General features: G+C 36.5%; 1 protein-coding gene across 3 annotated transcripts in view; it reads right to left on the bottom strand.

The window, feature by feature from the left end:
- Positions 1 to 17,883, bottom strand: part of EPHA6 (EPH receptor A6) — a 954,858-nt gene that overhangs the window by 269,153 nt on the left and 667,822 nt on the right. For all 3 annotated transcript variants that reach the window (XM_007986130.3, XM_073009668.1, XM_073009669.1), the window contains one exon: positions 7,180 to 7,288. In XM_007986130.3, the coding sequence (XP_007984321.1) occupies positions 7,180 to 7,288 (109 nt within the window). The remainder of the gene's footprint in view (positions 1 to 7,179; positions 7,289 to 17,883) is intronic.

Here is a 17,883-nt window from a genome sequence, read left to right as displayed (position 1 = left end):
TGAGGTACCAATGTTTTCTGGCAGGGTTGGTGTGCTTTAGCTGGAGTCAGCATGGGTGTGTACTGTTTGGCTGACATTCTTTTGGCAGCTTTAAGTCTTGATAGTGGAATATTGCAGTAGATGTGTTTCAGATTATAAAAAAATCTGTTGAGGTATTCTTTTGTGCCCCTATTGATATCTAGATAGAATATTTTATCTTCTTGTTAGAATGATCTGAGAATAAAATATTGTGATTTCTGACAAAAGTCTAGGCCAAATACCATTGATTAAATAAGACATAACATTTATTCTTTCATATAATGTTATACATATTATCTTCATTCACATCTCTGCATTATCAGCACCTGGCTTATGGTGTTCATACTATTTATTTAAAAGTCATTAACTGGTTTTAATATACTTCTGTATCAAACCTGTGTAAAAATAGAAAACTAAGGTTCTGATGGGTGAATCACTTTGACCAGCTAGTCAGGATTCAAATTTAGGATTTTTGCTATGTTAAATTTACTGTTAGTTTATATTTTTATTCATATTACTTTGAAGTATAGAAATACTGGATTTATAAAACCAATTAATACATTTCTTTTTTTTTTTTTTTATTTATTATTATTAAACTTCAAGTTGTAGGGTACATGTGCACAACGTGCAGGTTTGCTACATATGTATACTTGTGCCATGTTGGTGTGCTGCACCCATCAACTCGTCATTTACATCAGGTATAACTCCCAATGCAATCCCTCCCCCCTCCCCCCTCCCCCCTCCCCATGATAGGCCCCGGTGTGTGATGTTCCCCTTCCCGAGTCCAAGTGATCTCATTGTTCAGTTCCCACCTACGAGTGAGAACATGCGGTGTTTGGTTTTCTGTTCTTGTGATAGTTTGCTAAGAATGATGGTTTCCAGCTGCATCCATGTCCCTACAAAGGACACAAACTCATCCTTTTTGATGGCTGCATAGTATTCCATGGTGTATATGTGCCACATTTTCTTAATCCAATCTGTCACTGATGGACATTTGGGTTGATTCCAAGTCTTTGCTATTGTGAATAGTGCTGCAATAAACATACGTGTGCATGTGTCCTTATAGCAGCATAATTTATAATCCTTTGGGTATATGCCCAGTAATGGGATGGCTGGGTCATATGGTACATCTAGTTCTAGATACTTGAGGAATCGCCATACTGTTTTCCATAATGGTTGAACTAGTTTACAATCCCACCAACAGTGTAAAAGTGTTCCTATTTCTCCACATCCTCTCCAGCACCTGTTGTTTCCTGACTTTTGAATGATCGCCATTCTAACTGGTGTGAGATGGTATCTCATTGTGGTTTTGATTTGCATTTCTCTGATGGCCAGTGATGATGAGCATTTTTTCATGTGTCTGTTCGCTGTATGAATGTCTTCTTTTGAGAAATGTCTGTTCATATCCTTTGCCCACTTTTGGATGGGGTTGTTTGTTTTTTTCTTGTAAATTTGTTTGAGTTCTTTGTAGGTTCTGGATATTAGCCCTTTGTCAGATGAGTAGATTGCAAAAATTTTCTCCCATTCTGTAGGTTGCCTGCTCACTCTGATGGTAGTTTCTTTTGCTGTGCAGAAGCTCTTTAGTTTGATGAGATCCCATTTGTCAATTTTGGCTTTTGTTGCCGTTGCTTTTGGTGTTTTAGACATGAAGTCTTTGCCCATGCCTATGTCCTGAATGGTACTACCTAGGTTTTCCTCTAGGATTTTTATGGTATTAGGTCTAACATTTAAGTCTCTAATCCATCTTGAATTAATTTTCGTATAAGGAGTAAGGAAAGGATCCAGTTTCAGCTTTCTACTTATGGCTAGCCAGTTTTCCCAGCACCATTTATTAAATAGGGAATCCTTTCCCCATTTCTTGTTTCTCTCAGGTTTGTCAAAGATCAGATGGCTGTAGATGTGTGGTATTATTTCTGAGGACTCTGTTCTGTTCCATTGGTCTATATCTCTGTTTTGGTACCAGTACCATGCTGTTTTGGTTACTGTAGCCTTGTAGTATAGTTTGAAGTCAGGTAGCGTGATGCCTCCAGCTTTGTTCTTTTGACTTAGGATTGTCTTGGAGATGCGGGCTCTTTTTTGGTTCATTATGAACTTTAAAGTAGTTTTTTCCAATTCTGTGAAGAAGCTCATTGGTAGCTTGATGGGGATGGCATTGAATCTATAAATTACCTTGGGCAGTATGGCCATTTTCACGATATTGATTCTTCCTATCCATGAGCATGGTATGTTCTTCCATTTGTTTGTGTCCTCTTTTATTTCACTGAGCAGTGGTTTGTAGTTCTCCTTGAAGAGGTCCTTTACATCCCTTGTAAGTTGGATTCCTAGGTATTTTATTCTCTTTGAAGCAATTGTGAATGGAAGTTCATTCCTGATTTGGCTCTCTGTTTGACTGTCACTGGTGTATAAGAATGCTTGCGATTTTTGCACATTAATTTTGTATCCTGAGACTTTGCTGAAGTTGCTGATCAGCTTAAGGAGATTTTGGGCTGAGACAATGGGGTTTTCTAAATATACAATCATGTCGTCTGCAAACAGGGACAATTTGACTTCTTCTTTTCCTAACTGAATCCCCTTGATTTCTTTCTCTTGCCTGATTGCCCTAGCCAGAACTTCCAACACTATGTTGAATAGGAGTGGTGAGAGAGGGCATCCCTGTCTTGTGCCAGTTTTCAAAGGGAATTTTTCCAGTTTTTGCCCATTCAGTATGATATTGGCTGTGGGTTTGTCATAAATAGCTCTTATGATTTTGAGGTACGTTCCATCAATACCGAATTTATTGAGCGTTTTTAGCATGAAGGGCTGTTGAATTTTGTCAAAAGCCTTTTCTGCATCTATTGAGATAATGATGTGGTTCTTGTCTTTGGTTCTGTTTATATGCTGGATTATGTTTATTGATTTGCGAATGTTGAACCAGCCTTGCATCCCAGGGATGAAGCCCACTTGATCATGGTGGATAAGCTTTTTGATGTGCTGCTGAATCCGGTTTGCCAGTATTTTATTGAGGATTTTTGCATCGATGTTCATCAGGGATATTGGTCTAAAATTCTCTTTTTTTGTTGTGTCTCTGCCAGGCTTTGGTATCAGGATGATGTTGGCCTCATAAAATGAGTTAGGGAGGATTCCCTCTTTTTCTATTGATTGGAATAGTTTCAGAAGGAATGGTACCAGCTCCTCCTTGTACCTCTGGTAGAATTCAGCTGTGAATCCATCTGGTCCTGGACTTTTTTTGGTTGGTAGGCTATTAATTATTGCCTCAATTTCAGAGCCTACTATTGGTCTATTCAGGGATTCAACTTCTTCCTGGTTTAGTCTTGGAAGAGTGTAAGTGTCCAGGAAATTATCCATTTCTTCTAGATTTTCCAGTTTATTTGCGTAGAGGTGTTTATAGTATTCTCTGATGGTAGTTTGTATTTCTGTGGGGTCAGTGGTGATATCCCCTTTATCATTTTTAATTGCGTCGATTTGATTCTTCTCTCTTTTCTTCTTTATTAGTCTTGCTAGTGGTCTGTCAATTTTGTTGATCTTTTCAAAAAACCAACTCCTGGATTCATTGATTTTTTGGAGGGTTTTTTGTGTCTCTATCTCCTTCAGTTCTGCTCTGATCTTAGTTATTTCTTGCCTTCTGCTAGCTTTCGAATGTGTTTGCTCTTGCTTCTCTAGTTCTTTTAATTGCGATGTTAGAGTGTCAATTTTAGATCTTTCCTGCTTTCTCTTGTGGGCATTTAGTGCTATAAATTTCCCTCTACACACTGCTTTAAATGTGTCCCAGAGATTCTGGTATGTTGTATCTTTGTTCTCATTGGTTTCAAAGAACATCTTTATTTCTGCCTTCATTTCGTTATGTACCCAGTAGTCATTCAGGAGCAGGTTGTTCAGTTTCCATGTAGTTGAGCGGTTTTGATTGAGTTTCTTAGTCCTGAGTTCTAATTTGATTGCACTGTGGTCTGAGAGACAGTTTGTTATAATTTCTGTTCTTGTACATTTGCTGAGGAGTGCTTTACTTCCAATTACGTGGTCAATTTTGGAGTAAGTATGATGTGGTGCTGAGAAGAATGTATATTCTGTTGATTTGGGGTGGAGAGTTCTATAGATGTCTATTAGGTCTGCTTGCTGCAGAGATGAGTTCAATTCCTGGATATTCTTGTTAACTTTCTGTCTCGTTGATCTGTCTAATGTTGACAGTGGAGTGTTGAAGTCTCCCATTATTATTGTATGGGAGTCTAAGTCTCTTTGTAAGTCTCTAAGGACTTGCTTTATGAATCTGGGTGCTCCTGTATTGGGTGCATATATATTTAGGATAGTTAGCTCTTCCTGTTGAATTGATCCCTTTACCATTATGTAATGGCCTTCTTTGTCTCTTTTGATCTTTGATGGTTTAAAGTCTGTTTTATCAGAGACTAGTATTGCAACCCCCGCTTTTTTGTGTTCTCCATTTGCTTGGTAAATCTTCCTCCATCCCTTTATTTTGAGCCTATGTATGTCTCTGCGTGTGAGATGGGTCTCCTGAATACAGCAGACTGATGGATCTTGACTCTTTATCCAGTTTGCCAGTCTGTGTCTTTTAATTGGAGCATTTAGTCCATTTACATTTAAGGTTAAGATTGTTATGTGTGAACTTGATCCTGCCATTATGATATTAACTGGTTATTTTGCTCATTAGTTGATGCAGTTTCTTCCTAGCCTTGATGGTCTTTACATTTTGGCATGTTTTTGCAATGGCTGGTACCGGTTGTTCCTTTCCATGTTTAGTGCTTCCTTCAGGGTCTCTTGTAAGGCAGGCCTAGTGGTGACAAAATCTCTAAGCATTTGCTTATCTGTAAAGGATTTTATTTCTCCTTCACTTATGAAACTTAGTTTGGCTGGATATAAAATTCTGGGTTGAAAATTCTTTTCTTTAAGAATGTTGAATATTGGCCCCCACTCTCTTCTGGCTTGAAGAGTTTCTGCCGAGAGATCTGCTGTTAGTCTGATGGGCTTCCCTTTGTGGGTAACCCGACCTTTCTCTCTGGCTGCCCTTAAGATTTTTTCCTTCATTTCAACTTTGGTGAATCTGCCAATTATGTGTCTTGGAGTTGCTCTTCTTGAGGAGTATCTTTGTGGCGTTCTCTGTATTTCCTGGATTTGAATGTTGGCCTGCCCTACTAGGTTGGGGAAGTTCTCCTGGATGATATCCTGAAGAGTGTTTTCCAACTTGGTTCCATTTTCCCCCTTACTTTCAGGCACCCCAATCAGACGTAGATTTGGTCTTTTTACATAATCCCATACTTCTTGCAGGCTTTGTTCATTTCTTTTTCTTCTTTTTTCTTTTGGTTTCTCTTCTCGCTTCATTTCATTCATTTGATCCTCCATCGCTGACATTCTTTCTTCCAGTTGATCGAGACGGTTACTGAAGCTTGTGCATTTGTCACGTATTTCTCGTGCCATGGTTTTCGTCTCTTTCATTTCGTTTGTGAGCTTCTCTGCATTAATTACTCTAGCCATCAATTCTTCCACTTTTTTTTCAAGATTTTTAGTTTCTTTGTGCTGGGTACGTAATTCCTCCTTTAGCTCTGAGAAATTTGATGCACTGAAGCCTTCTTCTCTCATCTCGTCGAAGTCATTCTCCGTCCAGCTTTGATCTGTTGCTGGTGATGAGCTGCGCTCCTTTGCCGGGGGAGATGCGCTCTTATTTTTTGAATTTCCAGCTTTTCTGCCCTGCTTTTTCCCCATCTTTGTGGTTTTATCTGCCTCTGGTCTTTGATGATGGTGATGTACTGATGGGGTTTTGGTGTAGGTGTCCTTCCTGTTTGATAGCTTTCCTTCTAACAGTCAGGATCCTCAGCTGTAGGTTGTAGCTATAGGAGATTGCTTGAGGTCCACTCCAGACCCTGTTTGCCTGGGTATCAGCAGCAGAGGCTGCAGAAGATAGAATATTTCTGAACAGCGAGTGTACCTGTCTGATTCTTGCTTTGGAAGCTTCCTCTCAGGGGTGTACTCCACCCTGTGAGGTGTGGTGTGTCAGACTGCCCCTAGTGGGGGATGTCTCCCAGTTAGGCTACTCAGGGGTCAGGGACCCACTTGAGCAGGGAGTCTGTCCCTTCTCAGATCTCAACCTCCGTGTTGGGAGATCCACTGCTCTCTTCAAAGCTGTCAGACAGAGTCGTTTGCGTCTGCAGAGCTGCTGCGTTTGTTATTATTTACTGTGCCCTGTCCCCAGAGGTGGAGTCTACAGAGACAGGCAGGTTTCCTTGAGCTGCTGTGAGCTCCACCCAGTTCGAGCTTCCCAGCAGCTTTGTTTACCTACTTAAGCCTCAGCAATGGCGGGCGCCCCTCCCCCAGCCTCGCTGCTGCCTTGCCGGTAGATCACAGACTGCTGTGCTAGCAATGAGGGAGGCTCCGTGGGTGTGGGACACTCCCGGCCAGGTGTGGGATATGATCTCCTGGTGTGCCTGTCTGCTTAAAGCGCAGTATTGGGGTGGGAGTTACCCGATTTTCCAGGTGTTGTGTGTCTCAGTTCCCCTGGCTAGGAAAAGGGATTCCCTTCCCCCTTGCGCTTTCCAGGTGAGGCAATGCCTCGCCCTGCTTCAGCTCTCGCTGGTCGGGCTGCAGCAGCTGACCAGCACCGATCGTCTGGCACTCCCCAGTGAGATGAACCCAGTACCTCAGTTGAAAATGCAGAAATCGCCGGTCTTCTGTGTCGCTCGCGCTGGGAGTTGGAGACTGGAGCTGTTCCTATTCGGCCATCTTGCTCCGCCCCCCAGCCCAATTAATACATTTCTAACATAGACAGTTTCAATATTTAATTGATAAAATATTGTATTTCTATAACACCAGGTTTATAAAGAGTTTTTATATAAATTGTTCTGGCTTTCCATTAAAATAATTTTTAATAAAATTAATTTTATGGTGTAATTTGATTATAGTAAAGGAAAAACACAGAGTAACTTATTGAGTATAAATTCATCGTTCCTAGCTTTCAAACAGCTTTAGTCATCTTTGGATCTTTCTATATTTAGGGACCTGTTGACACAGAGAACTAATGATGGTTCACTGTCAGAGTGGATTCTTCTGGGATCCCTCTCGACCTCAGGTGTGCTTTGTTATATCTAAAAGCATCTGAATACGCAGTGTATAAAAAGAGTGGTTATTCATCTTGGAAATAGTCTGGTGTATTTCAGTTACCTTCCAGTGATCAAGAAGAATAAAGTCAGGATGACGAGGAGAGTGAATCCACCAACAGCGGCGGTGGCTATCACGAGAATCTGTCCTTGTTCTGCTGCCATGTCAGAAGCTGAAACAGAGATACAATATTAAAACTTCCCTGGGTGACATTTCACTATTAAAACCATTTTACAATTTAATTTATACCAGAAAGTACAATAACGGATGCCAAGCCCAGCATATTTGGCCTTTATTTCAGTATTTGACACATATGAAGCAAACCCAAAATAAATGAGTTTTGATTAAGGGCTGAAGAGTTGAGGCCATAATCCACAACATAAACCTCTCCTCTTTCTTCAAAAAAGGTCAATAAAGTAGATGAATTCTTAGTAGCCCTTATTTTAAGATTAAGTATGTGCTGTAAAACTAAATCAGCAGATGGGCTAAAGGATTCTGTTTTATGTCATTGCTCACCGTATTTCCTCTTAAACACTCTGGCCAACAGACCAGGCTTTATAGACTGTTTTGATATCTATTTTCACAAAGTAGAAAGACTACTGTATAATTCCTTTTAAGAATGATGTTCTTTATACTTCATAGAGCTTAATCCACACACTAAAATTGTGGAATTCCACCTCCACAGCACAAGGATATGCATAGTGGGTGCTTAGATGTTTAATCAGCAATAACTGGAAAAATGATATTTAAAAGCTTCCTTTTTTGAAGAAAAGACCAGATTATATATGGTAGCAACATGTTCCTTCTTTTATTGATAAAACTGTCTCTTAAAACCACACAAGCTGCATGTTTTACCAATCTTCCAGGAATCTTTTAGCATATATCATTTCAATTAATTTATTAGCACTTCTAATTTTTTTATTCATAATGCTTTAATCAAATTTTTAATGAGTGGAATAGGCAATTGCTTAATAATAGAGGTAAGAAAACAGAAGCACAGAAAAAATTGAAGAAATTGCTGAAGCCCACACAGAACTATGACCAGAATTCAGTCTTTCAGGTTTTTGTCTCATTTCTCCATTTTTTTTTTTTTACTATAACTTGTAGTAATAATTCAGTTAACCATCAATATTCTAGAAAACCAAATCAATCAGTCTCTTAATGTTCCTTAACTGAAATTAAACTTGTTTTTTATTTTGACTACTGAAAATAAATAATATCTATTAATCTCATCAGTTATTAGAGAAAATTCAATCAAATAAGGTATATAACTGAGAAGCAAACTGCAGAAGTCTCTAACATAATAATTTATTAAACTTGAGTATTTTAAAGCTTCCACAGAAGTAGATCTTTTTCTGAGAATTAAGTATGCAGTATACTATGTGCAAATTCATATCCAGAGTAATAGCATTCTCATAAAAATGACATATCTACAACAGAATGTCTAAGCCTTAAACACTATTGACAAGTCAGTAAGAAACCAGTCATAGCATTTTAGAGACTTTTAAAAAGTCTAAATGTTAATAAAAACAAAAGTCATTTATGTTCAGTTTTCAGTAAGAGAAATTTATTAAATCTTAGAATTTAGTCACTACGATTTAATCAAGACATTTTCAAGCAATCTACTACAATGTTAAGGTTTTGCTCATAATCTGTGCAGAGACAAGTTAAGTAGTTGCATCTTATCCAATAAATAATGTACTGAAGGTTTTTTTATTAGGTCTTCACTGAATTTCCTAATCTTCAAAATAGCAGTGATATCATGGGAATTAATGTTGTGCTCTAAAATGTCACATATTCTCACTGAAAGTTATTGAATAACAAAAATGTAAGAAATAGTTGTTCTAGAAAACATTATCTTTTTGAAGATAAAGCAGATGGCATTTACCCAAAAAACATTATTTACTTAAAAACTGTTGTATCTGTAAAATATATAGTATAATTCAAGAATTTTGAATCAGGGGCATATAGTTTCATAGTAGTTAGGTAGCTATAATTTGTTGAGTCCAAAATTCAGAGGGAGATTTAGTAATTGGGTGCCTTTTGAAAGTCAGATTACTTTGTTATAAAAAATGGTGTTGTTTGACATACATCATTACTGACTAAACTACTAATTCTACAAATATGTCTCCTTTTGCACACTTGTTATTACATTTGTAAACTTTGTTTTAATTAAAATTTAATTAGATAACAATCTTAAGTTATGACCCTTTGAAAAATGCATATTCCTGCATAATTGCTTCTTAAACTTAGGAACCATCAACACTTCTCTGTGGAGAATAAAATATGTTATTGGAAAATAAGAGTATTTAATGAAACACTATTATACTGGAAGTAAAATGCTACAGATTGTGAGGCTGGGATGATTATAAAAACCTCATCAACATTATCAACTTCAGCAAGACCAAAGGTCATTATTCATTTAATAGGAAACTATGAGTATCAATTCATTATCCAAATTATCTTCACAATGGTCTTGATAGGTAGGCACTATTATCATTCCTAGTTTTAACAGTTATTTTACTTTCTCAAGGTTACATATCTTGTCAAGGGAAAGCCGGCAATCCAGGTTCTATTTGTCGATCTCCAAGCCCAAGCAATTGCCAGTACTTTAAACCACCATTTTTACTAACAGAAGAATTAACTAGATCTAGCTGTTTTGGTCACCCTAGAATAATCATAGCCTTGCTTGAACTTGGTTTCATATCTGTAAAATGATAATGTTGAATGTAATATTCTTGTCACAATCTTTCAGAGCAATTGTACTATGATATTGTGTTACCCATGCAGGCTGCAACCAAATAGTGGAAAGAACAAGATTTGCCATATGGAAATAAAAACGCTCAGGAGCTTGGTTCTGATGGGGTTAATTTTTGTCTTTTACCATATTAGTGTTGGTCCCTCACAGAGCTCTGACCTCATCTCAGGATAAACTACAAGGCCCTTAACTTTGTTATCAAGGCTGTCTACAAATGGCTCTAGCATATGTCTTCAGATACATCTTATATTCTCCAAGCATACTGAATTTCTTCCAGTTCCTTGAATGAGCCAAACTCTTAATATCTAGTCAATTTCTAATCACTCCTTCATGAATATCCCATCATTTGGAAAGCTTTTCTTTTCTGGTTGTTTAGATTTGGGTAGGTCCCCAGACAGATGTTCCCTAAGACCCTTAAACTATTTCTACCAATAAAACCATCACATTTTATTGAAATTACATTTTGTAATCCATCTTTCCCATTTGATTTCAAATTCAGTGAGAGCAGGAACTATATTCACTATGATATCCATAGTGGACTGAATGGTGACAGCCTTTCCCCTCCCCTCCAAAAAGGAATTTGCAGGCGTAATTAAGAATCTTGATTATCCTGGATTAACCAGGTGGTCCCCAATCCAATGACAAGTGTCCTTATAAGAGACAAAAGTGGAGAAGCCAGAGAGGAGAAGGCCATGTAAAGACACACGTAAAGACAAAGGCAGAGACTGGAAGTACGCAACCCACAAGCCAAAGAATGAAGACACCAGAAGGAAGGAGAGAAAAGGAAGAAGTCTCTCTTAGAACCTCTGGAGGGAGCATGCTTTTGGTCTCCAGAGCTGTGATATATTATTTTAAGCCACTGACTTAGTGATAATTTGTTGAAACAGTCCTAGGAAACCAATACAGTGTCCAATCTATGTGGTAGTAAATATTCCTTTGAGTAAATGAGTTGAATAATTATTTGCACTGTATGGTTCTGGTAAGAAAAGGTCAGGAGTAATCCACATTCCACCTTTCCCTTGACATGTGAGGAAGATTTACCATCAGTGTAGCTATACAATATATGTGAAGAGAGTGTACCCAACACTAATCAGAAAAATCCAATTAATCTGTGTGCTTGGAGACAATGCTTTCTGGGAGGTAGAAGCTACTAGGGAATTCAGACTGCTACATTTTACCAAGTTGAGTGGATTAAAGCTCAGAAATATGAGTCTACGTTTGAGAATTTATTAGTTCATTCAATTAATATTTATTGAGCAACTAGTATATGCTAGGCACTAACATAGACACAGGGTATACAATGATGAACAAAACACAGTTACTATGCTCATGGATTTTCAGTTCAGTGGGGAAGACAGACACTGAACAACAAATTACAAAAGTCATTATTGTTACAAAAGGGAAACTGAACGGTGTTGGAAAAGAATAAGCAGCCTCTGGCAGTGAGTGAGCTGACAGGGAATCTGGGAAAATGTAATGTGTTGGAAGAAGTAAGAGGAGGAACAGGATGATCACCTCCTTGGATAGAGATCTCATTAATTTGATTTATTTAAATAGACACTTAAATAAACAAATAAGCAAGCCATGAAATTATATACCAAATGGATTCCAAGAAAATACAGTATAGCTATAAATGTCTCTGTTATGAAAACTTGTCTATAGCATTATCCATTCATTTTTTTCAATCTTGAGCAAAAGCTTATTTCTCATTAGTTTTGTAGGAGAAAAAAGTATAATTTACTCACATAAGTAGCATCTGTTGAAAGCAAACTTGCCCCTAAAAAGAACCACACTGAAATTCATAGTGTAAAATAAAATTTATTTGTGACTGGCTTATTGGAAATGATCCTTTGTTTAATTGCGGGGTTGTATTCTTGGACAAAGATAAGTATATTAAAATGATGCGTTTCATTCTATGATTTGGGGAAAAGTCTACTTCCTTAAGAAGAAGCAATTATGCTGAAAGAATTGGGAAATTGTGACTGAGCAACAGTGCTTGGCATAAGTTGTGGTGACATTATTAAGTGTGGTTTGTTTCCATCTAAAGAAAAAAAAAGTGAAATGCTTGACTTGGAATCTAAATACTTAAAAAAGAGATTTCATATCTTTAGGAAAGTGGGAGAGAAAGGCAATTTGGCTATTTTTAACCAAGGAATTTTCTTCTGTGGAGGCATATGATTTTGTCTCCCTGTAATCAAGATTATTCTAGTTTATATTTACATTTCAAAGTAAAATCTGTTATTTGTATTCTGTGTCATTTTCTGTGGGATAGATTTCTAAAGTTAACTCTTTTCCGTTATGAACATCTTTTTAAAGTTATTGAAGACAGTAGTTAACATGAATTTTTAAATAAAGCATCTCACAAAAAATGCTGCTCAGTGAAATAAATTGTCTTCATAGTTTCACCAGAATGATTTCTTTAAGCACAGCACAAATCTCAACAAAGCCCTGAATTTATGATACCCAGTAAATTAATTTTAAAGTTTATGGACAACCAATACAGGAAAATTTTCCTCTCAGGTCATGTATAGAAATCAGAATGGGCTTAACTTTTTGAGAATTTAGCAACACAATGGAGATTAATTAATCTGCACATTCTCAACACCACATTCTCATGCAGACAGAAGAGTATGAGATACAAATGAAAGCTAAGGAAACATATCTTCTAGATGAACATACACTTGTGACTTTGTGGATGATACTGCTATCATTTTGGTCACATGGACTTGAAAGCATAGGGTTATCCTTGATTTTGCATTTTCCTACAACTCCAAGTCCACAGTCAAGTTTTTCATCTTGCCTTTATTACCAGTGACACAGCCTACCGTCAGGCTTCAGCCCTGCAAGAGTAGACTAGTTTTACCATTTGCTATTAGGTTGCCTTTGCACAGTATCTTTTCAAAATCCATCCACATTATATGGACAGACAATTATTCTTCACAATAATATTTTAAAATATTGAGAACATTTCCCATTGCCTACAGGGTAAAATCATCCCTTTCCCATGTATCCCATTCTCAGAGATGTTCAGGCAAGAAAACTTGGACTCAGCCCTCATCCAATTCTCTCCTTCACCTTCCAAGTTGTTCAGTCCTGTCCCTTATAATTTTAAAGTATTTCTTAGATTCTTTCTCATTCTCTCCAACTCCCACTGTATTTTCTTAGTTCAGGTACCCATATTATCACATGTATTTGAAATCAGCTAGACAGCAGGCTCAATTATGTGATTCAGTTGAACAATAGAAAGCAAGGCAAAAACAAAAAAGATTCTCTAGAAAGATATCTGACTGAGGTCCACATACTATAAAACAGCTTTGACACCTCACAGTTTTACTTCATACATATTTGTTGATTTCCAAGTTCATAAAATAGTATAGTAGGCAACAAATTAGAAGATAGATTGGGGAGGCATGTACAGAAAGAGAGTTGAATAGAATTGCACACTGCTAGTCACACTGATGGAAGAGGTGGAAAAACTGAAAATCTGACACAAGGTTCCAAAATAGATACTAGTCAGGAGCCAGGAGTTTAGGATCAAATAGCCCTACAAAATTCAAGGAGCATCAAATAATTCACTATGTTTTATAACTCAATAATACATTAATGTGATCATTCTATATTAATTAGAAAATACTGAGATAAGTCCAATATGTTTTATTTGAAAGGACAAGAGTTTGGGAACGCATGATTAAAAAATGTTTGCCTCCAAACTATTACAAAGTTATAAAAATAATACTTTTAAGATTAAACCCTGGCCAAAAACTTAAATTACCAAAATGATTCATTTCCTGAGAATTTCAGTTTTTTGACTCATCTCTATTACAAGCCTCTTGAGGGCAGAATAATAAGGTTCAACTTTCTATATAACAAGGGATTAGCATAAGCCATACATAGTATAGGTATTAATACATGTGTATTGTTTGTGAAGAAGAGATAAAAATGACATTCTAAATATAAGGATAAAATGCCCTTGGCTAAAGAACAGTTTACTTACTTGATGTGTGTGTCAAAATGCTTAAACATGTTGTAATTTTACATTACATTCCCTTTCATATTTGTATTTTGTAAATCAGTATGTACAGAGGTAAATTAACAGAAAATAATGTGGGTCAATTTCTTTTTCCTAAATATCCCTGCTTTGAAAAAAAGTAAAAATAGTCAACAAAGTATTATAATGATATCTTTTTTTTACATTTGTTCACTATTTACATTTACATTTATTCACTATTTGATGCTATCTACTCAAAGGAAAAGATACGATTAGAAATAATAATTTATTCAGAAATAGATTAATAGAAAATAATGTGGGTCATTTTTTTTTTCCCTAAATATCCCTACCTAGGCTTTGAAAAACAGTAAATATCGTCAACATAGTATTATACTGACATCTTTCTTTTACATTCATTCAATATTTGATGCTCTCCACCCAAAGGAAAAGTAGCTCTAAGATTAGAAATAAAAGAGAAGAGCAAGAGATTGTCTTTTCCATTCAAGTAAGCTGGTTACTGATTTCTCAGCTGGATAGAAACAAACCTCCTGGATCATTTCTGTTGAAGCAGAGACCCTTAGCAGGGATCATACTTCCCCCCCACCCCCCAAGAAAGTGATTTCACAGCTGTGCCGCCTTCTACTCCTCTGCCACTTCTCCAGAAACAATACAATTCAGTACATCAAACTGTGACTACACTGAAACACCTTTGAGATTCACTCTTCCTGATGACCTCAATTTACTTGTCAGGTAAAAATGCCAAATGACACGGGGATAATTGGAAAATGTGAGTTTGGTACAATTTGATGGGGAGGCAGAAGCAGAGGCAAATAGTGTAGCATAATGAAATATTTTCTGACTTTTTTAAAAAAAGAGATTATTGTGTTCATTAATGAATGGTCAAGAGGCCTTACCACAGGTAGGCTTCATGTGACAAATTTCAAAGAACAAAGAAAATGATTGAGACATTTAAACACCTGAAACTATGGTCAACATTCTAAATGTCAAAGATGTAATTTGTAATTGTCTGTATTTCATATTGTTACTGGCAGTTGAGATAGGTCTTGAGAACATTTTTCTCAAAGAATATTTATATCTTCATGCATATATCTTTCATCCTTTAAAAAGTTTTCTAAGATGCAGTGTAAAATAGGATTTCCATACAAATTTCACAACTTCTCTGGATCACTGACCTGGAACCAATGATGTTCAATTTTAAATACTATTCACCATGTGCCATAATATTAATAGCGGATATTTGCACATTGGTGAGCATATCTAGGCACTTGAGGTTATAGCTTCTTAATATAACAGTTACTGTGGTTTGAGATAAAGAGCTTTGTAATGAAATTGATAATCATTAGGGATCACACATTTCATAAGTTGTATGAACTGTATAAACTTAGATTTGGAGTCTATTTTTCATAGAAAAAAATATTTAAAGAAAATAAACTTGATTTTAAAAACAGAACTATTTAGAAAAAAATCTAAATAATTTATGGAGGAAATTCTCATTCACCAACTGATTATTCATTCAAAAACAACAAAAATATCATTTGCTAAGCACTGTGATATAGAGCTTGGGGAGATGAAGAAAACTAAAGTGTGACTTCCTCATAGCGTTTCTCTTCAGTGAGACAGAGAGATGCAGACCTTAGTTGTAATACAGAAACACTGGTGCTAGAATGGAGGTATATGTGAAGGTCACAGGACAAGAGGGGGAGAGTGGTAATCTCCACAGGAAAAATCATACGAAGGTTATAAAGAAGGTGATTCTTAAACTAAATCTGGAATGATTCAAAGAAATCTGCAAGTCACCAACATGGTGAGTAGATAATGGACACTATAGCTTGAGGAAACATCACAAATACCACGAAGATACAACTAGCACAACATCTTCAGCAGTTTATATGTACTTTTATATGACTGGGACACATACCAAAATGCACAAGAGGAAGTTGGAGAGATAGGCAAGGAATAGGTCATAATAATTTAAACTGAAACTGACTCTAGTCAGCATGCTTGAGTTTTTCTCAAGTTACTATTAATATTCAGATTCCAGAATAGGGTATATACAGATGTTAGTTTACTTAAAATTGCCATTTTTACCAGAGACATAAACTCTTGCAAGTAATGAGAACACTGAAGGCAAACCCAATAGAGAAGAAAACAGAACTGAGACTGAGACATTATTAAAGACATCATTGGAGAGCCTGGATTTGGCCTGACCCTCACACTACCCCTTTGACTTTTCAGTTACCTGAGGCAATAAAGTCCCACTTTTTATTAAGCCAGTACATTTTTGTCACTTGAAATAGAGAGTCCTATTTAATATAATGAACCAAGAGGAAATAATTAGACTGGATGTAAACGCTAATATGTGGCAGGGCAATGCAGAACTTTATATATCCAAACTAGGTATAGTTACTTCTCATTGTTTATTATGTCGCTTGAGTTGAATATTTTCTATCTAACTTTACTATCATCTTTTGATTTTGATGATAAACACAGCCTCTCAAGTCTGTTTGCCTGGTAACTGGATGGATAGGATTGGAAGCGTAGGGTGAAATGGAGTGGAAATGTCCTTACCTTTCCAAAAACAATCTTTTTCTATAGAATGACTAACAAATGTGCCAGGAGATATTCCAATTTATTTTTCTTTAATAGATGGATAGTTTTGGGGGAAAATCAGTCCTGTCTGTCCTATATCTAATGGGTCTCATGTATCAATTTAATAAAAATTGCATGGATGCAAAAACAAAGAAAAAAAAAAAACGGGCAGACAACATTTCTGGCAAGTTTAGCAAGACAGCATGTTAGAATGTGGGATAATTTGCTTAACTGAAACCTATCTAATTATAAACTAATTATCACCAAAATACTGGAGCTAAATTCATGTGGAACTAGTGAATTTTCACAGTTTATGATAACAAATTTGAGGCTACAGTTGTCCTTTATTTGGCATCAGCAGAACTATTTATGGAAGCACGGCTAACCATCAATGCCAGGTGCCAGTTTTTCTTAGCGTTATGGACCCAAGTATATTTCCTTAAGGACCTGCTACTGCTTTATGCCAAAACTCATTTAACCATCTCTTGAAAGTGAGTAAGTTCTAAGGGAAGATTCTGGATCATTGTTCGAAGCCTGTTCTGAAGAACACCAAACTATTTACCTCGAACAACATCTAATCAATCACCAGGATTCATTCTGGAGAGATTCAATGGGAGACTATTTCAAAAAGGCCAACCCCATGGTAGCACGAAACTATGGCTCCATCAAGTTTTTCAGCATCTCTTCAATTATTGACACTCTGCTTCTCCTTAAGCCACGTGTGTGAGGTCTCCCAGTTAATAATTTATATTAGCAGCAAGAAGGTTTTCTGCACAGTATTGCCCTACTACTTACTATTATTTTGAAGAAAATAAGATTGTTTACTTATGCATATTGATTTTTTCATAAAATTTAGACTTCATTGCCTAGGGAATTGAGTAAAAAATGAGGCTTAATATTAGGATCTACAAATGTGGCAGTAAATACCTTTCTAAAATGGAAATGAAAGGGAGTATTTCCTGACATACCCATTCACTTTGTCACGTAACATAAAAACAGTATTGTGTTTTATTTATTAATTTTTAACTAGTATCTTCACAATATGACACTGATTTTAGACAAACTGGGTATTTGCCATCATGGCAGATAGAAAGACAAGCATCTTCCGAAATGCTGATGATATGGGTGTGATTTTCAAAAACTAGAATTGATTTCAGGATACAAATAATTCTGCTACCCTATTGCTGCCAGAAAGAATTGAGCATCACCAACTTTATCAAAATGAAAGTCATTTTCTTTGGCAGACAAAAGGCAATTGATCAAAACTTCACACAACGAGACAAGATATTTCCATTTTGTACAAGCATATTTTTTCTATAGCTTATCCAGGAAAGCATAGTGCAGAGCTACACAGTTCAATATAACTTTTTCCATGGGCGCATTACTCCTCAGGTTTCTTTTCGATGACTTG

This window comes from Chlorocebus sabaeus, chromosome 22 (assembly GCF_047675955.1).
Source record: "Chlorocebus sabaeus isolate Y175 chromosome 22, mChlSab1.0.hap1, whole genome shotgun sequence".
Taxonomy (NCBI): Eukaryota; Metazoa; Chordata; class Mammalia; order Primates; family Cercopithecidae; genus Chlorocebus; species Chlorocebus sabaeus.
This window is presented reverse-complemented; position numbering and strand designations above follow the sequence as displayed.